Source organism: Lithobates pipiens, unplaced genomic scaffold, assembly GCF_037356315.1.
Source record: "Lithobates pipiens isolate NorthernLeopardFrog02 unplaced genomic scaffold, aLitPip1_a1.2 Scaffold_18, whole genome shotgun sequence".
Taxonomy (NCBI): domain Eukaryota; kingdom Metazoa; phylum Chordata; class Amphibia; order Anura; family Ranidae; genus Lithobates; species Lithobates pipiens.
In genome coordinates this window covers 133,740,821-133,768,800 of record NW_027507758.1, presented here as the reverse complement: position 1 = coordinate 133,768,800, position 27,980 = coordinate 133,740,821, and the positions used below count along the sequence as shown (strand labels likewise).

At 48.5% G+C, this 27,980-nt stretch overlaps 1 protein-coding gene across 1 annotated transcript in view; it reads left to right on the top strand.

Annotated features, from left to right (window-relative positions):
• Positions 1–7,123, top strand: part of TFB2M (transcription factor B2, mitochondrial) — a 71,899-nt gene extending 64,776 nt beyond the window's left edge. The window contains exons 8-9 of the mRNA XM_077486141.1: positions 1,370–1,521; positions 3,720–7,123. Coding sequence (XP_077342267.1) covers positions 1,370–1,521; positions 3,720–3,903 — 336 coding nt within the window. The 3' untranslated portion in view covers positions 3,904–7,123. The remainder of the gene's footprint in view (positions 1–1,369; positions 1,522–3,719) is intronic.
• The last annotated feature ends 20,857 nt before the right edge of the window (positions 7,124–27,980 follow it).

The following is a 27,980-nucleotide window of genomic DNA, read 5'->3' as shown; positions in this document are numbered from 1 at the left end:
GCAAAAAATAAAAACCGCAGAGGTGATCAAATACCACCAAAAGAAAGCTCTATTTGTGGGAAAAAAAGACGTACGTTTTGTTCGGGAGCCACGTGACACGACGATTGTCAGTTAAAGTGACGCAGTGCCGAATCGCAAAAAGTGGTCTGGCCTTAAAGATGGATTCCACCCAAAAAAATATTAAAAGCCAGCAGCTATAAATACTACAGCTGCTGACTTTTAATAGATGGACACTCACCTGTCCCGGGTTCCAGCGATGCCAAGGCTGATCGATCGCTCGGCTCTCGGCTGCTGCCGCCACCATTCTAGGTGAGGGAATCAGGAAGTGAAGCGAATCGGCTTCACTTCCCGGTTCCCTACTGCGCATGCGCGAGTCGCGTCGCGCAATAGGAAATCTCCGCGCTGTCACTGGGACCCGTGTGTGTCCCAGCAGACAGCGTGGCAGGGCAGGAAATGGCGTAGACTCCCACGGGAGTCTATGCCCGGAAGTGGGTGTAAATACCTGTCTTTGACCGGTATCTCCACCCCCCTCCCCCCTGAAAGGTGTCAATTGTGACACCGGAGGGGGGGAGGGATCCGATCAGCAGAGGTTCCACTTTAGGGTGGAATCCCGCTTTAAGCCAGCAAAATGGTCCGGTCTGAAAGTGGTTAAGGGAGAGCTATACCACCGTCTTTTTATTTTTTTTTCTCCTATAGAGGAGATTTACTGTACATTAATTTCCTGTCCCATAGCCAAAACAGAAATGAGAGGAAATCTCTGTAAGTTAGGGGAATACCTTGGGACCCCCAGGTCAGAACAGAACTAGTGTCCTCAATGGAAGATTTGTCCTCCTATTACTTTTCTGGGAACAACCCAAAATTTGTTTTGTTTATACTTTTCAATGATAATGGTAAACCGGACAAATAGGGTGAATCATCCGAAAAGGGGGCACGGACAGCGATGGGTGTTAATAGGTGTTCTTATCCCTCTCCATTCTGTTCAAAACTTAAAAAAAAGGTTGCCTTTAGTTATACTGTAAACACAGATTCCATATTTACGAAGATTAGTGAACATTCACTTTGCCAAGTGAACAGAATCTATTCCTTTAGTAAATGAATCCATTGCATGTTGTTGTTCACAGATGTCATGTGTTGCAGTTGATTTGTCCCTCCAACTACAATGGGGTTTGGCAATCCCTCTTCATTGGATAAACATTCTCTCTGAAGTACCTGTAGGTTTTATTATTGTGTTTTCAGTGTTTGATTTAACAATGCTTAATGCCTGCACCACTCTTTAATATCACCCATTTTGATTGTTTTTCACCAGATGTTTATGAAAATTTTTTATATTTAACATTGCAGCTCACTTTTGAAATTTTTATTTTTGCAGGAGTCTTCACGTAACTATCTGTGTTTAGTACGCTTAACACCACGAGCAAACCTGTTTTCTGAGCATTTTCCACCTTGTGATGGCAAAATGTTTATCAACATGATAAAGCAGTGCCTTGCGAAGCGAAAGTCAAGAATTATAACTAACCTTGAGTAAGTGCCACTAACAAAAACCTTTTTCCGTTTTCGTTTTTAGTGCCCTCCTATCTTATGTGAAAGATTTAAGCATTTTCTACAGATTTTTTATTTTATTTCTTTAACCACTTCAGCCCCGGTAGGATTTACCCTCTTCCTGACCAGGCCCTTTTTTGTGATGCGGCACTGCGTCGTTTTAACTGACAATTACGTGGTCATGCGACGCTGTGCCCAAACAAAATTTACATAATTTTATCCCCACAAATAGAGGTTTCTTTTGGTGGTATTTGATCACCTCTGCTGTTTTTATTTTTTGCGCTATAAACCAAAAAAAGCGTCAATTTTGAAAAAAATTTGTTAACCTTGTGGGCATTGCTTGTATAGTGTAATCACTGCAAGAACAAACAGAGGGATGGGTACTGTCTTCACAGCTTACATCCCAAATGAGAGGTCACACCTGGCAAGAATCAGTGGCAGATTTCTATTTGAAAAACTGCTGTTTTCCATCTGTTAGGCTGGCCATACATTATACAATTTTCTTCTATAGATTTACCAAAACCATATAATATGAGGTCAAATCTGAACACTTTCCGTTTGTGTGAAATCAGGCAGGCCCTTGTACTACACAGTTGACGGTAAGAAAATTGTATGGTGAATGGCCAGCTTTAATCATCTGCTTGTAGCTCTAAAAGCCAAATCCTGTTAATTTCAATGGCTCTTGTTTACATCTGGGCACTCTGTCCCCTGAAACAAAACACCTGTCACAAAAAAAAAAAAATACAAAAAAAAAAAGTGCATGAGCTTCTTTTTGGCAGATTGGAGACAGATTGGGCCCCATAGACTTTAATGGGAAAGCCTGAAAATGTGCAATAAGAACTTATGGTCTGTTTTCTCTGCTGTTATTACAAGCAGCGGGAGGGGACATCACCACCGCCTGGGTCTCTCATGCCACCGGGCAGTCCGAGCAGCCAGCTGGCACCTAAGCTGGCTAGCCGAATACCCGAACAAAGCCAGATTGGATCTAGTAACCCGAAAGCAATGTCATGACCTCACTTTCAGATTACTGGCATCCTAAAGACGCCAGTTTTAAAAAATAGAAAGTATTCAAAAAAGCAGAGCTTGACGTTTTGAATACTTTCAAGTGCAGTGGAAGGGTTTTGGGGTCTTATAGACCTCAGATCCCCCCATAAAGAGTACCTGTCACTGCCCATTACTGTCACAAGGGATGTTTTACATTCCTTGTGACAGCTATAACAGTGATTTAAAAATAATTACATTTTAAAAGGACAGTGTAAAAATAAAAAGTTTTAAATTTACAGAATATCGCCAACCCGAAAGGCAGCCAAAAAATCGGCATTGGTCGACCCTCTAGTTTTTTTCACATATTTTCTGCTCAAACAGCAGCTTTCCACCCATAATCTCCACCTATCCTCCCTCAAGTGCTTTCTATTACTCGGGTATGCTCTGCTCAGGTGTGAATGCAGCCTAAAATAGGCCTATCTGCTATATTAACGTGGCACACACCAGTCCCAACAGTTTACTGTGTTTAGTTAAAGGGGTTGTAAAGGTAAATGTTTTTTCACCTTAATGCATTCTATGCATTAAGGTGAAAAAACATCTGACAGTGCCTGCTCCCCCAGTCCCCCCGTTTTTTTTTTTTTTTTTTTACTTACCTCACCCCTCGAAAGTCCTGCGCTCGTCCCCCGACATCCTTTCCACCGTTCAGCCTGGCCGCTGATTGGCTGGAGTGGATGGATGGAAAGCAGCGCAGCCATTGGCTCGCGCTGCTGTCAATCGCATCCACTGACGCGGAGTGCCGGGGGGCAGGGCCGTGTGATACAGCGAGCGGCTATAGCCGCCGGCTGTATCACGGGAGCGTGCTCGCAGATGCTTCTCACTATGCAAGGGAGCTTGCATGAACATGAGAAGCACCTGCGAAAGGAAGCCGAGACAGCCGCCGAGGGACCCCAGAAGAGCAGGTTCGGGGCCACTCTGTGAAAAACGAGCTGCACAGTGGAGGTAAGTATAACATGTTTGTTATTTTAAAAAAAAGAATTCACTTTACAATCCCTTTAATTCCACAGAGTGGCTAAGCAAAATGTGCTTGGGTGTGATCAACTGATGTCAATTTAAACCAGACTGCTCTTCTTATTCAAATATTTAGGAATGTTATTGATCTTGTTTTTTTGCTTTTCTTTTTTTTCTGTTCTGATCAGTTGCTGGAGCCCAGGTGATGGAGAACAGTTATTACAACTCCTAGATCTGCCAGCAAACGCAGTGACAGGAAATATCTGCCCAGAAGACTACAAACTTTTATTTGAGTTGTTGATGCATTCAGAGGATTTCAGTCAGAGTTTTGTGTTTGAAACGTGTGAAAATCTGCCATGTTTCGCCTACTGAAACGAGGACAAATGAGACCTAGAAAACATTTTCTTTTGACATGTATTTGCTGCAGGGATTAAAAAATGGCTACTCACATGTATTGTTATAATGGACATCTTTGCTTATTTTAGCAAGGAAAAAGGAAAAAAAAACTTCACAGATTAGTGCTGAAAAGCTGAGGCTTGTGATCTCATCCCAGGTAATTATTTGACCATATTATGGAATGATGTACTTTTAGCGAAAAAGGTCTACAATTATGCTCTTTAGCATACATGAAAGATATAGTTTTCTTCTAAAGTAAAAAAAAAAAAAAAAAAGCAGCAAATGCTTTAAAGGCTAACTCCACTTTCATGGGGGAAAAAAATAGCAAAAAAGGAAAAAATATAGGACACTAATCATCTTGTAATTGAAAGCGTGTGCAAAAAGGAAAACCCATAAAACACCTAGTCTAAGGACTGGTTAGTTGCAATAGAGCACATTTTTGGATTAGATATGCTTTAACCACTTTCAGACCGGACCAATTTGCTGGTCAAAGACCAGACCACTTTTTGCGATTCGGCACTGCGTCGCTTTAACTGACAATTGCGCGGTCGTGCGACGTGGCTCCCAAACAAAATTGACGTCCTTTTTTTCCCACAAATAGAGCTTTCTTTTGGTGGTATTTGATCACCCCTGCGGTTTTTATTTTTTGCGCTATAAACAAAAATGGAGCGACAATTTTGAAAAAAACGCATTATTTTTTACTTTTTGTTATAATAAATATCCCCCAAAAATATATAAAAAAAAATTTTTTCCCTCAATTTAGGCCGATATGTATTCTTCTACATATTTTTGGTAAAAAAAATCGCAATAAGCGATTATTGATTGGTTTGCGCAAAAGTTATAGCGTTTACAAAATAGGGATAGTTTTATAGCATTTTTATTAATAATTTTTTTTTTTTTTTTTTTTTTTTACTAGTAATGGCGGCGATCTGCGATTTTTATTGTGACTGCGACATTGTCGGGGACCCATCGGACATTTTTGACACATTTTTGGGACCATTGTCATTTATACAGTAATCACTGCTATATAAATGCAGTGATTCCTGTGTAAATGACACTGGCAGTGAAAGGGTTAACCTGTGGGTGGCAGTGTAGGGGTTAAGTGTTCCTAGGGGTGTGTTACTAACTGTGGGGGGGTTGGGCTTTCATTTAGTGTACACTGATCTCTGCTCCAGTCACATGGAGCAGAGATCAGCGTCACTAGTTGCTAGGCAGAATGAGAAAATGTTGTTTATACAGCATTTCCTCCATTCCGCCGCTCCGTGAGACGATCGCGGGGATGCCCGCGGCGATCGAGTCCGCGGGTCCCGCGACCGGACTCACGGAGGTCCCGACCAGCGCGGGAGCGCGCCGCCGCCGGCGCGCTCCCGATGGCACGGCGGCAACGAATATTGGACGTACATGTACGCCAATATGCCTGCCCGTGCCATGCTGTCGACGTACATCGTCGTGCGCTGGTCGGGAAGTGGTTAAAGAAGACGTATAAAAGATAAAGTCAAGTTAAAATCTGCTCACATAATTTGTAATAAAAACATCTTTGCCATTCTGAAGTTTCCCTCCAACCACTTTACATATTTTATATACTGTGATTCTGTACTTGCCAAATATGTGGCAGAAATTTCCCTCCACTGAGTCTGGCTGCAGTCATTTTAACTGTGGGCAGCTAAAGTTGCTGCCTGTTCACTTCCTGGATTTACACTGACACGCAGAGGCACAACTCCAGCTCTGCAACTCTCACTGGCCCTCTCACCCCCTTCCTTCCTGGCAAACTCTCTCGAGAGTGAGAGTGCAATGCATGATGTAATAAGCCTAGGCTAATGACCAGACAAACAGGAAGTGGGCTGTATAAGGGTTATTTACTGACAGAAAAAAAAATGTTTTACTATCCAAAGTTAAAACAACAAGGGCAGAAGATTTAATAGATGGAAAGTTGAAAACAATTACTGAAGTTTTCCTTTAACCAGGAGTCGGTCCAGCCCAACCCGCCCAATGAGCAGAGAGTACCTCGAGCGTCAGTCTGGGATGGGGGTCAGGAGGAGGCAGGGAAAAGAGAGAGCGGGAGGGGGGCCGAGTCGCTGCACTATGGGCCCAAAAGTTACCAAAAGTCAGCCCCTGATGAACAGTAAGCACTAAAGGGCTTTGAGATAGAGCTATCTGCTAGCAAACATACACAGCACCGTCACTGGCAGATCTATCACACAGCCACAACAGTGCTGACTGTTCATTCATAATAGTAAAAGATCAGTCAGTGTTGTGGGAGCTGTGTAATAGAGCAATTGTCTGCTAGTTAACATACATGGCACTGGTAGCTCTATCACACAATCCCGACAGTGCTGGATGTTCCTTCAAAATATTAAAAGATCTTTCAGGGCTGTATGATCGAGCTCTTGGCGCAGTGGTTATTTACTAGCAACTGGCAGCTTTATCGCACAACTTTATTAGCACTGATTGTTCGTTTGTAAAACATTAGTGCTGCAGGGCTATGTGATAAAGCTGCATGTTGATGCATCACCCCGCAGAGCTGAATGATTTATTTACTTTTGTGAATAAAATAATATGCTCTTGTGTAAATGAATGGACTGACGCTACCTTCTGGAATTCTGAATGTTGGCGCTTATATCTAAAGTACACCTGTTGCTAGAGATGGCAATCTTTGGGGATTTACCAAATTTTTTACTTGTAATGATACGTCTTTTCTTTAAGCCTGTGGCATTTACTCCCTTACTAGGCTGAAAACCTACTATTGGATTAAGTAAACTGTGGCATTGATAGGCCTTATTCATTGCATGTGATTTTCAAAATACTAGATGTTGATGTGTTACGACTTTATTGACCATACTAAAGCAGATTAGGGTGGTGCGATGACAGGTTTCATGTAAAGCCTACTAATGATGGCTTTCTTTTTACCATTGTTCCAAGGCCTGCTTTATTCCCAATGCTGTGCAGTTCACAAATGAAATAACCATGACTCAGATTCAAGCAAAACAGTTTGTTGGCAGCTAAAGCATAAACCCTGCAAATATAGTAAAACATGTATTACTTTATAGAAAATGTATGCAATATCCATTTGCTCTGATTTTACTTTTTGGTAAAATGGTTGCACTGCAATTGCCATCTTTATATGATCGCTTTGTAAATGTTTAAGAATTCCTGGAACGTCATTTTGTATATAATAAATATGAGCAAATCATGCTTATCCTTGGAGTGTTGTGTTTTTATTTATTTTGTTTTTACTTTATTTTGATTCTACTGTATCCTGATGTTCTGAATGTTTATCTTTAATCATGTTTCTTTATGAAAAAAGTACACACAAGGGAAATCATTTGCAAATCACAAGCATTTTGTATTAAAAAAAAAAAAAAAAAAAAAAAAAAAAAACCTTCTGTGCGCAGCAGCCCCCCTAATATTTACCTGATCTCATCTCGATCCAGCAATGTTGCACAAGAACATCAGCTGCCAGGACTCTCCCTCCAGATTGGCTGAGAAACAGCAGTGGCCAATGGGGGGAGAGAGGGCTGGACCAAGCCGCAGGTTCGCACAGATCAGCGGCTTGGCAAGGGTGCCCCCATAGCAAGCTGCTTACTGTGGGGGCAGGAGGAAGGGGCCAAGAACGCCAACGTGGGACCCGAGAAGAGGAGGATCTACGCTGCTTTGTTCAAAACAATTTCACAAAGCGGGTAAGAATAACATGTTAATTTAGATGTTAAAATGACATTATAAAAAAACAAAAACCTTGTTTTAAGAAAATAAAACTGCTTTGGATGTTGAAAGGACCTTACTGGGCTAGAAATGGAAATATGGGGGTGGCTGTTCCTTTTGATGGTGCAAGCTCCAGGCTGGCTTTCTTTTTTGTTCTCTACTCCGTAAGCCACTATCCCATTGAACTAAGTAGGTACAAAATCCCCAAAGACTGCAACTCTGCTAGAACCTTTTTTTTTTATTTATTTTTATTTATTTTTTTTGCACCATTTTTTTTGCCCACACGTTACATGCACATGAAAAGATCTAATAGAATATTAGTAAAAATGCGAGTAGTGTACTCACTTGTGAGACACTGTATATGTTTATGGCTTTAAAAAAAACAATCTCATAAAAGTGAGTGCACCCCTTACATTTTTGTAAATATTTTATATCTTTTCAAGTGACAACACTGAAGAAATGACTCTACGCTACAATGTAAAGTAGTGACTGTACAGTGTAAATTTTCTGTCTCCTCAAAATAATTTAAAACACAGCCATTAATGTCTAAACCATTGGCAACAAAAGTGAGTACACCCCTAAGTGGAAATGTCCAAATTGGGCCCAAAGTATCAATATTTTGTGTGGCCACCATTATTTTCCAGCACTGCCTTAACCCTCTTGGGCATGGAGTTCACCAGAGCTTCACAGGTTGCTAGTGAACTCCTCTTCCACGACGACATAACGGCAGAGCTGGTGGATGTTAGAGACCTTACGCTCCTCCACCTTCCATTTGAGGATGCCCCACAGATGCTCAATAGGGTTTAGGTCTGGAGACACCGTTGGCCAGTCTATCACCTTTACCCTCACCTACTTTAGCAAGGCAGTGGTCATCCTGGAGGTGTTTGTGGTCGTTATCATGTTGGAATACTGCCCTGCGGCCCAGTCTTTGAAGAGAGACTCGAACCGGTTTTCTTTTATGATTGCCCTGTATTTGACTTCATCTATCTTCCCATCAACTCTGATCAGCTTCCCTGTCCCTGCTGCAGAAAAGCATCCTCACAACATGATTCTGCCACCACCGGTGTATTCAGGGTGATGTGCAGTGTTACTTTTTCGCTACACATAGCGTTTTGCTTTTAGACCAAAAAGTTCAATTTCTCTTTCGTTCATTGACGGACACAGCCACCTTCAGGAGAGGACAAGGCAGAACATGTAATATATGTGAAAAACAACAGAACTTTACAGTTCTGCCCAGGGGGAGGTCCCTCTGGTAATAACCCCTCAGCCTGCTTGCTGCAGCTCCGTTTTTTTTTCTGCCTAGTGAAGGAGAAGGACCTAGGTTCCCTGTGGGACCATCTGGGAATTTTCAGAATTTTTGCCTTTTTGTGCAAGATTTTAAGATCCTGTGATTTGCTATCAACAGCGGGCTGTGTGACAGGCTGGATAATCTAGATCCTTGTAGTCTCCCGGCCATCGAGCATGTGCAGACCCTAGCTACATGCCGGGTCGGCTACGATATGCCTCTCCAGGGGTGGCCGGTGAGCGCACACTCCAGGGCACACATGACCAGACTACCGATGTCTTTGTCACAGTGTGCCGTGGCCAGCAGCCACCCCGCACTGCTCGGGAGGGGGTCTATGATGGGATGTCCCCAGCTCTTCCGAATGGTAAGTACAGCTCTTCCTGCCTCGGTGGGATTGAGCAGCTGGGCATTCCCTGGGAGGACGATTAGGGGGTCCCTCTCCTCCCTCTCTTCTCTACCTGTCCCTATTTTCCTCCTCCCCCTCCCCCCATGGGGGATGCTGCATGGCTGGGCTGCTGAGCGGTGTGTGTACCTGAGCCAGGGGTCCTCTGGAGGGCTCTGACCTTGGATTGGGTGTCTGTGTCCCTAGGTTTCTGTGGTCTCTCCGCTTGGTGTTTGGGGGCTCTGCATGTGCTGTCGCCATAGCGCTGTTCTGCCGCCATTATCTCTGTTCATTCACTGTGTACAGTTGCTTGTCGCCCATTTTCTGTGTGTCTCAGTGGAAAGAATGGTCGGTGGCCATTTTCCCTGTGATTGTCCCTTATACAGGGTGGCCATTTTGTTGTAGCTCAGTGCAGTTTTTATCCTCAGAGATGCTCCCTGTTGCTCAGAACAGGCGTTTTTTTTTTTTGCTCTGGCCACCTGGGAGCTGATACTGGACACAGGCACCTGTAACAGAATGGCACAACACTCGGTCGGGGTGGTGAGTCCAGCGATGGGGGGCCTCTCAGTCTGCAGCAGCTAGGAGGGTGGGATTGTGCACCTGTCCTAAGTCCCCAAGGGTGGCAGACAGAGTTGGTCAGCATGGCTTCAGAAACTGGTGTTTCTTCCCCAGAACTCCTTGCAATTGCAACCGGCTTGTCTGCAAACAGTGCAGTGCCTTTGAACACTTTGTTGGCAGTCCTTGAAATGTTCTTTGCCAGGGTGGAGGTGGTGTGCGGGCGCAAAGGTGGTAAAAAGCGGCCCCTGCCCCCCCATCCTCCGAGGAGAGCTCTGACTCAGACTCTGGCCCTGCAGCGACTGGCGGCTCCTGCTCTGATGTGTCAGATGACACTGACCAGGATCGATTGGACAGTGAGCATGATTCCCCATCCGGGTCCATGCAAGACAAAGCGCTAGTTGGACCACCTATCACAGCTTTGCGTGATACCCTGAAAATTTAGGATACAGCAGGATCCTTTGCTGAAGTAGCGGTCCCTTTAGGGTCCCGTAACCCAGCAGAGGCTTTGCTAGGGGGGTGTGGTTCGCACCCGGGTGCCACCCACTACAGAGGTGACACCATCCCGAGGGTAACAGAAGCCCTGGCTCCCTTTTGGAGTTTTTCTTTTTTTTTTTTTTCAGCCTGAAAACCCTCCTTTCAGCACCGCGGCCGTGCCTGGACTGTGTTGTCCTACTCCACCTACCTTCTGTCTCACTATAGCGCTGCTGCCCAAGCCTGTCACGGTCGATTCTCCATGCGGGCAGCACGCCTGCACACTGTCTTCTCCTCTCCAGCTGCTGCCCGGGTGTTCTACCTGAGCCGCCCGAGCTGGTGCGGTAACGGGGGGGAGGTGGTGAGTGTCGGCTTGCGATGGGGGGGGATTACAAATAGAGGGGGTTCTTTGTCCTGGGGGGTCTGTAATAAGGGAGGGGGGGTGCTATGTCCTTGGGGGGGGGGGGGGGTCTGTACTAATGGAGAGGGGGTGCTATGTGCTGGGGGGTCTGTACTAATGTAGAGGGGGTTCTTTGTCCTGGGGGATTTGTACTAATGGAGGGGGGTGCTTTGTCCTGGGGGGATCTGTACTTGGAAGGGGGTCTGTACTAAGGGGCGACTATAGTTGGTGGAGGGGGGGGCGGGGTGACACCATGTTTTACCGCACCGGGTGACACCAACCCTAGTGACGCCACTGAAGCCAGCCCATACACCTAAGGTGTTTCCTTATCTGATCTTATCTTATTTCGATAAGTTCATATAAGAGAAATGGGGAAACCCACAGCGAACCTTTTCGGTCCCCAAAAGAATGGCGGTGCGATACTCCTTTGAGGAGAGCCTTCTTAAAAAATGGTCGGCTCCTCCGGTTGTGGACCCCCCCAGTATCCAGGTTAAATAAAGTAACCACAATCCTGGTAGATTGCGGATTCTTCATCCGCCGCGGACTTCGGTTAAGAGATCCCAGTCCGACAGGGGGACTACTGAGGGACAGGAGCATACCTGGATTCGCAAGCCAGAGAGCAAAAAATGCTTCCGCATGAAGGTTTGCCCCCGGCCGTCACTCGGGTGGGGGGTTTGCCTTCGGGCGTTTTCAGCCCGTTGGGCCTCTCGGCTGTCTGACAAATGGGCCTGTGAACTGATTTCATCGGGCTACAAGATGGAGTTCCTCTCTTGGCCGCCAAACAGATTCTTCCCTTCCAGCACACCCTTACTTGGAGGGCAGTAAGGGACCTGCTAAGCTGTGGGGTGATAGTGCCTGTTCCGGAAACGGAAAGGTTTTTGGGGTTCTACTCCAATCTGTTTGTAGTCCCCAAAAAGGAAGGGGTACGTCCAATCTTGGACCTAAAAGCCCTCAATTGCTTTGTAAAAGTACAGAGGTTCAGAATGGAATCAGTTCGTTCAGTTGTTGCTGCGCTCCATCAGGGGGACTCCCTGGCATCCTTGGACATCCAGGACGTGTACCTGCACATACCCATATGCCTCAGACATCAGGTTTCTGCAATTTGCAGTAGGACAAGACCACTACCAGTTTATGGCTCTCCCCTTTGGCTTGGCTTCAGCACCCTGAGTCTTTACCAAGGTATTGGCTCCAATTTTGGTGTTGTTGCGACAACGTGAGATCACAATCGTGGGTTACCTAGATGGTCTCCTGAGAGCAGCTTCCGCCTCAGAATTAAAGGAGGATGTGGCAATCGCCATGCAAACCCTGCAGGAATTTGGGTGGCTGTTGAACCTAAAGAAGTCGCTGCTTGTGCCTGGACTACCTAGGCTTACTGCTGGAGTCTGTGGAAGCAAGAGTGTTTCTCCCTTCAGACAAACTTCAGACCCTCAGAGCCATGGTGAAGCTGTTGATGAACCGCAGGTAGTCGTCGCTGTGCTTTGCATGCGAGTTCTGGGCCTCATGGTGGCCTCCTTCGAGGCGGTACCGTACACCCAGTTTCACACCAGAAGGAGATATGACAAAATGGGACAAATCTCCGTTATCCCTGGATGGGCAGATTTGGGTGAGCCAGTCAGTCAGGGACTCCCTGCTCTGGTGGCTGAGGTCCCCGGCACTTCGGTCCGGGAATTCGTTCCTACCTCTACATTGGACAGTGATCACAATGGACGCCAGCCTGACCGGTTGGAATACTGGGAGTACAGTCGACCCAGGACCTCTGGTCGGGGGAGGAATCCAAGTTGCCGATCAATGTGCTCGAGCTTCGAGCGATCTGGCTATGCCTCTCCACATGGTCGATGAGACTAAGAGGGCGCCCGATCAGGATCCAGTCAGGCAACGCCACGGCGGTGGAATATGTCAACCATCAAGGAGGAACAAGAAGCTCGGCTGCAGGACGGGAGGTCGCTCACATCCTTCGGTGGGCAGAGCGTCATGTACCGGCCCTGTTGGCCATTTACTTCCCGGGAGCAGAAAACTGGCAGGGGGATTATGTAAGTCACCAGATGCTGGACCCAGGAGAATGGACATTACATCCAGAGGTGTTCAGACTTCTGTGCCTGCGGTGGGGCACACCAGACATGGATCTCCTGGCTCAATCGGAAAGCTGCCGAGGTTCGTATCCAGAACAAGAGATCCTTGGGCGGACGCGTCAGACGAGTTGGTGGCTCCATGGGCTCAGTCCCAACTGATCTATGCCTTTCCTCTTCTAAAACTGTTAACACGCGTGCTCCGCAGAGTGGAGGCTGAGGGGATATGCCGACCTAGTACGCCTGGTTGCGGATGCTCCCTGGCGGCTTCCGATGCGAGAAGACCTTCTGACTCAAGGTCCGATTCTCCATCCTGCTTTACTATCGCTGGTTTTAACGGCATTGCTGTTGAGAGCCAGGTGCTAAGGAACCGAGGCATGTCTGACTTGATGATTTCAACTATTTTGAGGGCACGGAAATCTTCTCGGAAGATATACCATCGTATATAGAAGACCTATATCTCTATGTGTGAGGAGATGGGGTGGCGTCCGTGCACCTATTCTGTTTCCAGGATCCTGCTGTTCCTACAGCGAAGAGTAGACCAGAAGCTGGCTTTAAGCACCATTGAGGGACAGATATCAGCCCTAGCATCTCACTCTCTAGTGCGCACCTTTGTACAAGGGGTCCGGCGTGCAGTCCCTCCGGTGCGTCCACCCTTGCCCCCATGGTATCTGAACCTGGTGTTATCGGTGCTTCATAAACCGCTGTTTTTTTTTTCAAATTTTTTATTTAATACAAGGAAGACCAGGGTACATGAATCAGTACAACCAAAAGTATAGAAAACAATACAACTGCAAAATAAACAAACGGCAACATTTCTATACCCATGTAGGCATAACGCCCTTCGTTAAGGTCTCACCACTAGGGAAGTCTAGAGGGTAGGGTCAGTTTGACACATATAGTTCCCGCGGCCGACACCGTCTCCTCCAGGGAGGTGAACAGCCCGTCCACGTGCGGGTGAGCAGTAATGTATCTGACCATGCACACGTGGTCCCTCCTTCTTTTTTATATTTTTTGTTTTTTATTTTGTAATCTCAAACTCTCCCTACAGCGGTCCTCCCAGGGATACTAAAAGACCGGAGGAGGTCCGCTGAGCAAGAGTGTAACCTAGCAAAAGGGACAGGCCAGTAAAAGAGGAGGAAGGGGGGGAAGGGAGAAGGGGGGAAAGAGGGTAGGTAAGAAGGATTCTGTAACAATATCCCGGTAAGGTCATCATTCAGCGCTCCTGAGAGCACGACCTTCAGTGGAATACCTGAAGGCATTCCATGCCTGCCATGTCTTAGAGTACGCTTCCTGTCGGTGTTGGCTGGTGAGGATCAGGTCCTCCAGCCTGCTGATGTCATCTACTTTGTGTAGCCATTGAGCGACAGTCGGCGGGTTAGAGGATTTCCAGTTGAGAGGTATGCACGCCTTAGCAGCATCCAGTAGGTGTCGTATCACGGATCTGCCATATTTCCGGGCAGGAATATCCGTCATATGAAAAAGAAAATAGGCAGGTGAAAACGGCACCTCCCTGTCAGTGAATGTCTGGGTAATGCGCCACACCTCTCTCCAGAAATTATGTAGTCGGGGGCAGGACCAGAATATATGCAGGAGGGTACCCTCTTCTGAGTGGCACCTCCAACATCTGTCCGAGGTCGTCGGGAAGATCTTGTGCAGGAGAGCGGGAGTTCTATACCAGCGGGAGATAATTTTAAGGTTTGTTTCCTGTTGTCCAGTGCATAGTGAGGATTTGTGGGTGTAATTGATTATTTGTCGCTTCTGACTGTCTGTGAAGGTGACCGCAAGGTCCTCTTCCCACTTAGCAAGATATGGGGGCTGGAAATCCCTTGGGGGTTCAATCAACATTTCGTATGCCATAGACAATGTGTGGGCGAGGGTCCCGGTCTCTGTGCAGAGCTTCTCCAGGCAGGTAAGGGGTCTCTGTGAGTCAGTGGGTGGCGGCGGCATACTCTGGAGGAAATGGGATAGCTGGGAAGCCCGTAGAAAATCAAGGCGGTATGGGCCCCCCGGGTCCGTCAAGTCCGCGAGCGTCTTCCATCTACCCAGTTGACTAAAATGGGACGCTTGGGAGAGACCCTGTCTACAAAGGTCCCGGAAACACTTGTCTCTGAGACCAGGGGTGAAATTCGGGTGACCGATCACAGGCCGCACTGGCGCGTCAGGTGTCGACAGGTCCGGGTCAGTTAAAAGGAGTGAGCAAATCTTTGCAGTATTGCCTATCAGTGGGTGACGTCTAAGCTCAATAGGTAAGTCTCCATAGCACCACGGGCTGCCCGTCAATGGAATGTCAGATTGGTCCTGTTCTAATTGCGTCCAAAGTTTGGTGTCTTTATGGCGGCACCAGTCTAGGAGTCTACTGAGATGGGCAGCGTAATAGTATTTCCGAATCTCCGGCATCGCCAAACCTCCCCGATGCTTAGGGTTGGAAAGCATACTCCTGGGTAGACGTGGATGCTTGCCCGCCCACAAAAAGCGGGTGAAAAGTGAGTGAACCTGCCCGAAAAAGGCCCTGGGAATGTGGACTGGGAGGGCCTGGAGTAGATAGAGAAATTTTGGTAGGATCGACATTTTAAGAATATTACATCTGCCCAGCCAGGAGTGCATTCCGCCCACCCAATCATCCAAAAGCTTTTGTACGGTTTTCAGTAAGGGGGGAAAATTAAGTTTAAAAAGTTGCGAAATGGAAGGGGGAATAAAGGTGCCCAGATACTTCAGGGCCGTATCTGACCATTTCAGCGCAAAGGAGGTCTTTAGACGCTGCAAACGTGCGGGTGGTATCCCCACGCCCATAGCTTCGGATTTCGAAAAATGTATCCGCAGGTTAGAAAGTTGGCCGTAAGCATGAAATTCCTGCAAAAGGGTCTTAAGGGAAGTCTCAGGTTCAGCCAAGGAGAACATAAGGTCATCGGCATAAGCAGACACCTTATGCCTAGTCCCCCCGATCCCTATTCCCTTAATTGCCACGTTACTACGAACATGGCACAGAAAGGGCTCCAAGGTCAGAGCGAACAGCAAGGGGGACAGAGGGCAACCCTGACGAGTACCATTCGTAATAGGAAACACGTCAGAGAGCATCCCGTTTACCCGTACCCTCGCTGTTGGCCCCGAATAGGCTGCTGAAATCCAGCGTATCATTTTGTCTCCGAGGCCTACATGTTCAAGGGTGGCAAACATAAAGGACCACTCAACCCGATCGAATGCCTTCTCGGCATCTGTGCCAAGAAACACACTCGGGGTCTGGGTCTTGGAAGCTATATGGAGCAGGTTAAGGACCTTCGTAGTGTTGTGCCTTGCCTCTCTAGACGGGACAAAACCCACCTGATCCAGATGGATCAACTGAGGAAGATATTGTTGTAGCCTCGTGCCCAGAACTTTAGTAAAAAGCTTCAGGTCTGAGTTCAGGAGGGAGATCGGGCGGTAGCTCCCGCACTGAGACAGGTCCTTGCCTTCCTTGGGGATAACCGAGATATGCGCCCGCAGAGTAGTGTCGTGAAGTCTGGCCCCCGTCCCCAGCCCATTAAAGAGGTCTACTAAAGGGCCCCCCAGGGTCGGCAGCAGGATTTTGTAGTAGGCGAGAGTCAACCCGTCAGGGCCCGGCGCTTTACCCGGTTTCGTACTCTTCAAGGCTGCTTGGACTTCCGACAACGTAATGGGCTCCTCCAGAGTGGCACTCGCCTCCGGAGACAGGGATGTCATTTTGGACTCGGTGAGATACTGCGAGACAACGGAGGGCGACGGCGGCAAACCGGACAGGTTGTACAGAGAGCTGTAATAGTCCCTGAACTCCTGTGAGATCTGCAGGGGTAGCGACCGTTTTTGTCCCGACGGGGTCACAATCTCGGGAACGTAGGAAGCCAAACGCTGTGCTTTCAAGGTCTGAGCGAGGTGTCGCCCGCATTTATTACCCGACTCGTATACCGTCCGTCTACATCTCTGCAGCGCAGCCCTAGCTCTGTGTTGAAGTAGGTCGTTAATTTGTGAGCGTAGAACGTCCAACTCCACGCCGAGGGCCGACGACGGAGATGTTTTATGCGTCTGTTCTGTGGCATGGAGCTTCGCTAGTAGGGAGTCCAATTGTTCAGTCCTCTGTCTCTTCAGTCTGGCCCCGTGTTTTATAAGGACCCCCCTGATTACCGCCTTATGGGCTTCCCACACTACGCCCATGTCACTGCCTGGGGTGCTGTTCGTGGCAAAATAGTGACCGATTTCCTTGGTCACGTCTGCCAGAACTACAGGGTCCTGTAGCAAACTCTCGTTAAGGCGCCACTGCGCTTGAGGATGTGTAAGGTTGTCTGACAGTATATACTGCATGCTGATCGGGGCGTGGTGGGACCACGTAATCGACCCTATGGAAGTGTGTGACACTGCATGTAACTGCCCGTGTGGTATTAGAAAATAGTCCAGACGTGAATAAGTCTGGTGCGGTCTGGAAAAGAATGTGAAGTCACGTTCCCCCGGATGGAAAAGTCGCCAGACGTCGATAAGTTGTGCCGAGTGTAGAGATAAGCCTATACGTTTGCGCATGTCTCTCGATGTAGTGGATGTACCGGACGAGGTGTCTTCCAAAGGGTTGAGGGGGATGTTCAAGTCGCCCCCAACTATCAACTGACCTTCCGCATAACGCTGAAGATGATCCAGACGCTTGCGAAGGAATACATCCTGGCGGTCGTTTGGGGCATAAAGATTTGCTAGTGTGACCTTCCTACCCCCAATCAGTCCCTTTAAATACAGGAAGCGGCCCTCCTCATCTGTTCGGGAGCCGATCAGTGTCCACGGTACCCTCGCCGAGATTAAGATCGTCACCCCTCTCGCTTTGGCTACCGCATATTTGGAGTGGTATGCAAAAGGATAATGTCGACTTTTAAGGAATGGTATACTACCGTCTCTAAAATGAGTTTCCTGGATGAAAACCACGTCCGCTTTGGCCCGACGCATGTCATGTATGAGAATCCTACGCTTTTCGGGTATATTGAGGCCCTTCGCGTTAACTGAGAGTATGTGAATAGCGTCCATCGCTACAAGCGAAAAAGAGAATAGCAAGTCAAAGGGTAGGGGTGGGGTGGGGGAGGGGAGGAGGGGAAGGGGAAGTAAAAGAAAAGCAACAAAACAGGGGGAAGGGAAAGGGAATGGAAGGGAGTTATAAAAATTGGGGAGTCTCAGGAAAGAAGGGGGGGGGTAAGAAAACTAAATAAGGGGAAGGGGGCCGTCACAGTCCTGAGCGGCCAAGTAAGCAAAACTAAAGTAGCCTAAACGGCTGCAACGCTCACCAGAGCTACCTCTGGTAACTGAGCGAAAACCTAAGTGGGAGCTGGAGTGAACCGAGTTGTAAAGGTGAACTCCCGGTCCTGCATAGCATCTCACCCCCGGCAACCAACAATCACATGTAAAAATAGATAAAGACAGACATAATAATATGAAAATATAAAAACCGGCATAACAGTAAAAAATTAAAAGCAAAGACATTAGGTAGTCAATTGCATAGAACGTCCCATGCGGCAGTAAGTACAGCCAGGGGGGAGGGAGACCACCAAGGCAGGGGGCCATATAGACCAAAAGAGTCTACCATGTGGGAGCGCGGGCCGCGGAGGGTCCTCAGCACCCACCACCGAACACTAAGTCCAGCCGAACGTGCTTCTCCCCCACGGCCTCCCGCCCCCCAAAACAACCCCCTCCCCCCCAGGTGCACGCCACAATGCCGAGGCATAGGTCAATAGAAGAGGAGGAGACCCCCTCTCCCCAGCACCTCTCGGTAATGTGCCCTATCAGGCGGGAAAGGCTCCCGCAGGCTCCACGAGATACCCGAGGGTCCCCCCCCCCCACAGAGAAAATTAAACAGGTCAAAACATAGCCCAGTGCTCCCCCCCACAAGCAACCAGCGCAGCACAAACAGGCCGCAAGTCCCCTATGACAGAAGTCCCGTTTGCCGCTCCCGACCTGGGGAGCAAAAAGTTCCTGCAAATGGTGGACCCGCTAATCCGTGATGGTGGGTTGCAGCACCAGCAAAACATAGATCAGAGCTGACAGTTTGGTCCTCCAGACAGCAGCGCGTTGCCCAGCGCAGTGCAGAACAAAACAGGTGACAGTAGTGGCATCCGGGAGTAGTCCATTGCAGGCAGCACGGGGCGGGTTGCACTGGCCGGGGTGTGGGGTTGTAGGGAGCGGAGGGCAACATCAAAAGGAAAGTAAAAAACAGAAAAGACCTGTCTGGGAGGTGTCCCAATAGTCCGCGACAGTCGCCCACGCCAGAGAGGCCACCAGGGGCCCCCGGGGGGAGGAATCCCACGGGATCAGCGGGGGGTCCGATTGGCAAGGGGGAAGGTGCGGGGGAATGCCCATAAAAACAAAACAAAAACAAGGTGGCATAGAGGACAAGGGGGTGCGTACAACCATAGCAAAGTGTGCATATCACCTATGTCAGTGTGGCTTCCGCCATGTAGAAGTGGGGCGAGTAGCTGGAGTGGGTGGCCCAGGGCCTACTCACGTGGGGCTCCTCCCGAAGCCGATCGGTGTCTCCGACGTCCTCGTTGCTGGCGGGGGGGCTGGGGGCCCCGGTTAACCGATGCACCCGATCTGCTCACTTGCCGAGGGAGTAGCTGCAGCCAGTCCGGGATCGGGATGGGCTCTGTCCCCAGAAACCGAAAGAGAGCCGGTAGGTCGGCGGCTGTCTGCAGGGTGAAGCTGCCAGCGTCTTTGCGGAACATGACGGACAGGGGGTACCCCCAGCGATATGTGTAACCCAGCCGTTTGGCCAGGTCAAGGAGTGGTCGAAGAAGGGCCCTCCGTCGCAGCGTAGAGCGGGACAGGTCCTGCAGAACACGGATGGTCGCCCCATTCACCTCCACATCACCAAGCTCCCAGGCACGTCTCAAGATGGCTTCCTTCTGCGCGTAACGGTGCAGTCTGCACACAATGTCCCGCGGTCTGTCCGGGTCTGTCGGTCTCGGGCCGAGAGCTCTATGCGCTCTGTCCAGGGGGACCACCACATCCGGATCTCCGAGCACCGTGTGGATGATAGCGCCAACTACCGCACTCACGTCCTCCGGACCTGCCGTCTCCGGGACCCCACGGAGCCGCAGGTTGTTGCGGCGGCTCCGGTCTTCCAGGTCCTCCACGTGTAGTTGGAGGGAGATGGCGGCATCTCTGTGCTGGTCCCTCGATTGTTCCAGCGCGGTGACCCTGGCCTCCAAGGACGTCAGAGAGGACTCCCCCGCTGTCACTCTGTCCGCAATACCGGAGACCTCTCCGCGGACCTCCTGGATGTCCCGCCTGTGCGTTTCCTCCAGCCGCAGAATCAACGGCAGACTGTGTTGGGAGGGCCTGGAGCATGTCTCTAATGTCCTGGTCTAGCATGGAGGGCCCAGGAGCCGCCGGGACAGGCATCACCCCCGCTCCCTGCTCCGTCTCCGCCATACAGAACTCCGGAGGTGTCTCCCCGCCGGGCTGGAGCGAGCCCAAGGGTTCCGAACGTGAATGCCTCGGTGAGGCCTGCAGGGCCTCTCGTGGAGTTGCGACGGCCGCTCCCAGTGGGGATCCCTCTCCGCGCCCGAAGTAGCGGCGGAACGAACCGGCGGATTTACTGTGGGGGGTCCCTCGTGTTGCTCCCCGTGTCCGGTGCTTCTTGGATGAGCTCATGCCGGTGGAAAGGATTATCAGTGCCGGGGCATGAGGCCTTGGACCGGGAGCTCCAAGAAAAAGCTGCCTCACTCGGCCATTCCTTAGCCACGCCCTGCCTTCCCAGAAACCGCTGTTTGAGAACATCAGGGAAAGTCCCTTGTTGACTCTTTCTCAGAAAGTGGTCCTATTAGTGGCCATCACATCAGCCAGGAGAGTTTTGGAACTGGCGGCCTTGCCTTGCAAGTCGCCTTATCTTTTTATCCACAAGGATAAGGTGGTGTTGCGTCCGCAACCTTCTGTTCTACCGAAGGTGGATTCGGCTTTTCTCATCAATGAAGATATTGGGGGTTATTTTGCGAAAAGGTATATCCACTTTACACTGCAAGTGCACTTGAAAGTGCAGTCGCTCTAAATCTAAGGGGTAGATCTGAAATGGAAGCTCTGCTGATTTTATCATCCAATCATGTGCAAGCTAAAATGCTGTTTTTTTTATTTTCCTTGCATGTCCCCCTCGGATCTCCAGCGACTCTCTGTTCATTTCGGTAGCTGGTCCGAAAAAAGGGATGGCAGTCTCGTCGGCCACCATTTCCAGGTGAAGCAGACAGATAGTGGTCCAGGCTTACGCCTTGAAGGGGCAGGTGCCCTCCCTTTCCTGTCATGGCCCATTCCTCCAGGGCAATTGGGATCTCTTGGGCTTTCCGACATCAAGCGTCAGTCGCTCAAGTGTGTAAGGCGGTGAATTGGTCGTCCGTTCACACCTTTACAAAGTTCTACAAAGTGGATGTAAGCGCATCGTCTAATGCTTGCTTTGGCCGCAAACTTTTGCAGGCAGCTGTGTAATGTTGCAATTTTACACTCATTCTTCTGTTAAGAAAAAGATACCTTTTGAATATTAATGCACCTTGCTGCATTTGTTGACCGCAAGTTCTAAAAGGGTTAGTTCAGATGGTGACTCTGCTGGTTGTGGGTGAAGTTATGTTGCTGTTCCCACCCTTCGTTATGGCACTGCTTGTGGACGTCCCTACGGTCAAGATTACTGGAGCTGTGTCCGTCAATGAATGAAAGAGAAAATAGGATTTTTGTACTCACCGTAAAATCCTTTTCTCTGAAGTTCATTGAAGGACACAGCACCCTCCCCTCCTATTGGTTTACGTTATACTGCTTGTTGACGTACTGAGCTGCAGGAAGCAGGCTGAGGGTTTATTACCAGAGGGTCCGCCCCCTGGGCGGAACTGTAAAGTTCTGTTGTTTTCTCACATGTATTACATGTTCTGCCTAGTCCTCTCCTGAAGGTGGCGTCAGGTCCGTCTTTAAGGCAGGACAAAAGGGGCAGCTGCCCTGGGCCCTGTCATTGTTGTGGGGCCCAAAGCAGCTACATCATACTTGCCAACTATCCCAGTTAAAATTCCCTTGTTCCTTGAAGTTTTAGTTGCACTTCACACTGTCCCGATAGTGTGAAGTGCTGGTACTAATGCTGCCCAGCTCTGCCCTATTGTTGTGTACAAATGACTCACCTGCAGACCCTGTGTTTACAAGTAAATAACCGGCATTCATATGTGAACAGCTATGGCTATATTACATTGATATGTAATATATTATGCCCCCCCTCCCCCCCTGCAGTGAGGAGATGATGTGCTGTAACCTCTAGCAACTAATCAGTGAGCAGTATAACTGTACAGTAATCTCCAGCGACCAACTAACAGAAATCATTTGCTGTAACCTCTAGCAACTAATCAGTGAGCCTTAATGTGTTCTGTAACCTCTAGCAACCAATCAGTAAGCAGTAATGATATGCTGTAACCGCTGGCAACCAATCGCAATTGCTGCCTGATCTGTTACAGTAAACTGATTTTAGGTCTAGCTGCTATTTATTGTATGTCTCAGAGCAAGTGGAGAGGCCAGGGCCCAAACAATATTAAAGACGGCCCTGGGTGGCGTAATAACCCTACAGTCAAGATGACTGGAGCTGTGTCCATCAATGAACTTCAGAGAAAAGGATTTTATGGTGAGTACAAAAATCCTATTTCCTGACGGACTCCATGGCAGCAACGTGTGGGTTAAGTCCCGCCTCCATTACCCTATAGAACACTACTCCCATAAATCTTTGCTCCCTGCCCCTGGCCATGTTCTTTTTTTGTTCTCCCCCGAAGGACCCAGAGGTGGTCTCTCTACCTGAAGATCTGTCATTCCCACGATCAAAGTCAGCCGATCTGCGACTCTGCGTCTGGAAAGTCACATTACTCCGCTAAGCCCTAGCTATTAGCAGGGTATGGAGTGGGCAGTGGAAGAGGCGCTGAGAAGAAGCCCGTGTCCTGGCCACTGCCAGGCAGGCTGCGCACCGGTCAGATAGCCAGCTACTAGCAAATGACCTTTTTGCCCCCTGGAAAGCCCTGGTTTCTTTTTCTTGTTCTTATTCAGCCCTTCCAGATCAGAACAGCACCACAGCTCTCACAGAGGGAGCAACTCTTCCAAGTCGCATCACCGGCACTCCTCTTCCAAATTAAAACATTATGATTCCTCCTCAAGATCAGGACACTGTAGTGAGGAACGATCGCATTCCTCGAAGGCTCACTCCAGTCACTCATCTAGTGCCTGCTGGGGGTGTAGAGCTCATGTCCCTGCAGGGAAATCTTTGTGTGATCTCTGCTACGCCAAGGCTTCTAAGGAAAGGGGTGATGCGGATCAACAACTTAAAACCCTGGTGGAAAAGGTTGTTAAGGAGTCTCTCAGAAATATTGATGACCAGTCCTATGTTCCTCCTGCAGAGCCTTCACGTTCTCCAGGGAGGAAGACTCAGTTGCAGGATACATGGGAATTCTCTGTGCATAGCCACCCTTCGGCTAACATATGTGACAGTGACTCTGATGAAAGTGACCCCTATGTGGGATTTGATTTCACTCATTTTCATCCACTGGTTAGAGCTATTAGAGAGACACTGAATCGAGAAGATCCGGTGGCTAACCCTTCCAAACAGAGAAAGTTATTTAAACAGTTAAAGAGGGAACGGGTTAATTTTCCCTTTATCTCTGAACTTGGCAAGATCATCACAGATGAATGGGGCAAGGTGGAGAAGAAAAATTCCATGTTTTCTAAAATTTCAAAACTCTATCCTTTCAAGGAGGAAGAGGTGAAGCATTTGGAGTCAGCCCCGTTGGTGGATGCAGCAGTCATAAGACTGGTGAAACATGTGACACTTCCCTTAGAGGATACTATTTCTTTTAAGGATGTTCTGAACAGACGGATTGCTGCCGATCTGAAGAGAGTGTATCTTACAGCAGGGATGGCCTCTAAGCCAGTGTTAGCTCTGGCCGCTGTGTCCAAAGCAATGGAGGTATGGACGGATAATGTAGAGGGGACGCTCAGAAATATCTCAAAGGATACGGCCAAGAGCTCACCTATCCAAGAGCTAAGGCTGGCCTCTGCCTTTCTTGGGGAGGCCTCTATTGACATCATACGCCTGGTGACTCGGGTAATACTTTATTCTGTCACGACCAAGCGGGCTCTGTGGCTCCGCCCGTGGCTGGCTAACCCAGCTTCGAAACAAGTATGGTGCCGTATCCCCTTTGAGGGGTTCTCCCTTTTCAGCAATAAATTAGATGAAGCTATTACCCGATCCACTGGTGGGAAGTCGGGGTTCTTTCCCCAAGATCGGCATCTGCAAGGCCAGAGAAGGTCTTTTTCAAAGAGACAGTACCAGGAACGAGCTAGGAAAGCTCGCAGTTACAGACCGGGCCATGAATTCTCCAGGTCCTGGAAGTCAAGACAATCGTCCTTTAGGAAATCTGCAAAAGTGATTCAAAAGGAGAGAGGGAGCTGACCAAATTTTTGAGGTTGGGCCCGCTCAGACAGGTCAGGTGGGGGCTCGTCTGTTCCACTTTCGTCATGTCGGGGCGGCCTGGATTCAAGACTTCTGGACCGTCAAGACGGTCTCTTTAGGACATGCTTGGACCTTCAAGGAAACTCCCAGGCTCAGGTGGGTCCCCACTTCTTTCGGCTACAGAAGAAAAAAGGCTTAGGCTGGATTCACACCTATGCATTTTTTGTGCTTTTTGCAGATTTGCACTACAGAACGTGTTCCATAAGAAACCATGTTAAATGGACTGTAGTGCAAATCTGCAAAAAGCACTAAAAATGCATAGGTGTGAATCCAGCCTAATTCTTCTAGCCTACATGGAATCTTTGTTGGCTCCAGGCGCCGTTACCCATGCTCCAGTCAACCAGCATCTAACTCACTTGAACAGTTTTATCAAAAAAGAAAAGTTCAAGATGGAAATATTATCCACAATTCAACAGTCTGTTCAAGCAGGGGACTGGATGGTCTCCATAGACCTCAAAGACGCCTATTTTCATGTTCCTCTTGCAGAAAATTTCCAGCAGTTTCTCCGCTTCTCCGTGGGCGAGCTCCATTTTCAATTCACGTGCCTTCCCTTCGGGCTATCAACTTCTCCACGTGTTTTTTTAAAAGTACTGTTGGCAGTGGTGGCTCTTCTGAGGACCAAAGGGATTTGTCTACATCGCTACTTAGAAGACCTTCTGCTGTTGGCTCAAGACAAGGAACAACTTCTAGTACACAGAGAGCAGGTCATCTCCATCCTACGGGAGTTTGGGTGGATCTTGAACTTGGAGAAGAGTCAGCTAGATCCATCTCAGTCCCTGGTGTTTTTAGGGGCCCTATTCAACACAGTCAGAGGCACCATCTCGTTACCAGAAGAGAAGATGTCAATAGTCAGGGACAGAATTCATCCGGCACTCTCTGCCTCATCTCCAGTGCTTGAAAATTATAGGCACTATGGTGGCGACAATTCCAGTGATGAGGTGGGCGCAGTGGAGGATGAGGCTCTTTCAGAAGGGTTTCCTTCGTCAATGGTCAGGCAGCAAAACCCAGCTGATTTGGATCACCTCATCCATGAGGAATTCCCTTCTGTGGTGGCTCCAATGGGAAAGTCTTTGCAACTGCCATTCCATTCTTCACATCTCGTGGGTAACTATAACGACAGATGCCAGCAACAAAGGCTGGGGCGCCCACTGCCTGGCGGAAGTGGCTCCAGGGCACCTGGGTTCTTCCATCCAGACGAACGGCGTCAACTATCTTGGAGTTAAGAGCAGCCTTTCAGGCTCTGATAGCCTTTCGGCATCTGATTTCAGGCTACTCAGGTCTACTCAGGCCAGACAATACCACAGTAGTGGAAAAACATAAGAAGGCAAGGGGGTACTCGAAGTCTATCCCTTCTCCAGGAGGTGGAACCGATCATGACCTGGTCTCAGAGGAACCTGAAAGATCTGACAGCAACATATGTTCCGGGGGTTCAGAATTTCCAGGCAGACTTCCTTTCCCGAATACTTCTAGACAACAATGAGTGGTCTCTTCACGAGGAAGTATTCAATTGGATCCTGAGGTTGGGGCTCTCCCCGGAAGTCAACTTGTTTGCCTCCCTTGCAACAAGAAACTGGAGAGGTACTATTCAAGGTACAGGGATCCTCAAGCCTACGGGGTGGACGACTTGACAGAGAATTGGTGGTTCCACAGGGCCTATGCCTTCCCACCAACTCCTATCATTCTTCAGTTCCTGAGGAGACTCAGGTCAGAGACAGCAGAAGTGATAGCCATAATCCCTTATTGGCCCAACAGGCCTTGGTTTCCGCTTCTGATGCTCCTCAGTGTCAGGGATCCGATTCCTTTACCATCCAGATCAGACCTTCTGTCTCAGGGGTCAAGATTACATCCTTGCCCAGATCACCTGCTCCTAAAGGCTTGGTTTTTGAAAGGGGATGGTTGTAGGCGTTAGGCTGCCCTGAAGAGGTTATTCCCACTCATTCCCAGTGCACGAAGAAGTAGTACCATTCGGATATATGAGAGAATTTGGGTGAAGTTTACAAGTCACTTGCCTTCAAGGTCTAGTTCCTGTAATACACTGACAGTCTGGGACATTTTAATCTTCTTACAGTCAGGATTGGATATCTCTCTTTCAGTTAGTTCTCTCCGTGTCCAGGTGTCAGCAATTTCGGCATTCTCTGGAGTCGCATGGGCCAATCATCCTTTGGTTCAACAATTCTTCAAAGGAGCAGTCAGGCTTAGGCCACAGAGGAAACCTAGATTTCCCAAATGGGATCTTCCATTGGTTCTGGATTTCTTCTCCCAACTCGACAAATCTCTCTCAGTCAGGGAATTAACCCTTAAAACCTCTTTCCTGGTAGCCATAACTTCAGTGAAGATAATCTCTGAAATTCAATTTCTAGGTGCAAAGGAACCCTTTCTCACCTTCTTTCCAGATAGGGTGGTCCTAATTCCAATGTTAGGAACAAATCCCAAGGTTAACTCTGTTTTCCATGAAAACCAGGAAATCACACTTCCTACCTTCAATTCTGCTGGGAGTCTGGATCCACATCCCCTTGATCTGGTATTTACTCTAAGGCAGTATCTGAGTGTTACAGCTTCCTTTCATCAAACTGACTTTCTCTTCGTTCTATTCCACGGAATAAATAAAGGCTCTAAGGCTTCCGTCAGATCCATCGCTGCTTGGGTGGTCCAGGCAATCCAATGGGCTTATAGAGAGAAGGGCTTTGCTCCTCCTGAGGTGGTTACAGCTCACTCTACTAGAAGTCTCTCAACTTCATGGGCGACCTCTCATCACGTTGCGCCTGAAGTAATCTGCAAGCGGCCTCCTGGTCTTCAATTCATACTTTCATGTCTCACTATTGTGTTGAGCAAGCATCCTTATCTTCTGTTGATTTTGGTTTGAAAGTTCTGTCGGCTGACAGCGTTAAATAAATCTTTTTGTTCAGCATTTTTGGCCACCCGGGTTTGTTTGGCGAGTTATTGTCTACACGTTGCTACCATGGAGTCTGTCAGGAAAATTCCTATCAAAATACTTACCGTAATTTTCCTTTCCTGATGGACTCCATGGCAGCAGGAGTTCCCTCCCAAATGGCTGGAGTAGGCTAGTTACCGAACACGGCCAGGGGCAGGGCGCAAAGATGTATGGGAGTAGTGTCCTATAGGGTAATGAAGGCAGGACTTAAACCACACGTTGCTGCCATGGAGTCAATCAGGAATGGAAAATTACGGTAACTAGTTTGATAGGAATTTTCCATTTTTTGGTCTCATCTGACCACAGCACCTTCTTACACATTTTTCTTGTGTCCCCCATGTGGCTTCTCGCAAACTGCAAACTTTCAACAAAGGCTTTCTTCTTGTCACTCTTCCATAGAGGTCAGATTTGTGGCGTGCACGACTAATAGTTGTCCTCTGGACAGATTCTCCCACCTGAGCTGTGGATCTCTGCAGCTCCTCTAGAGATACCATGGTTCTCTTGGCTGCTTCTCTGATTAATGCTCTCCTTGCCCGGCCTGTCAGTTTAGGTGGACAGCCATGTCTTGGTAGGTTTGCAGTTGTGCCATACTCTTTCCTTTTTTGAATGATGGATTGAACAGTGCTCTGTGAGATGTTCAAAGCTTAGGATTTTTTTTTTAAATAACCTAACCCTGCATTAAATGTCTCCACAGCTTTATCCCTGACCTGCCATGTGTGTTCACTGGCCTTCATGATGCTGTTTGTTCACTAAGGTTCTCTAACAA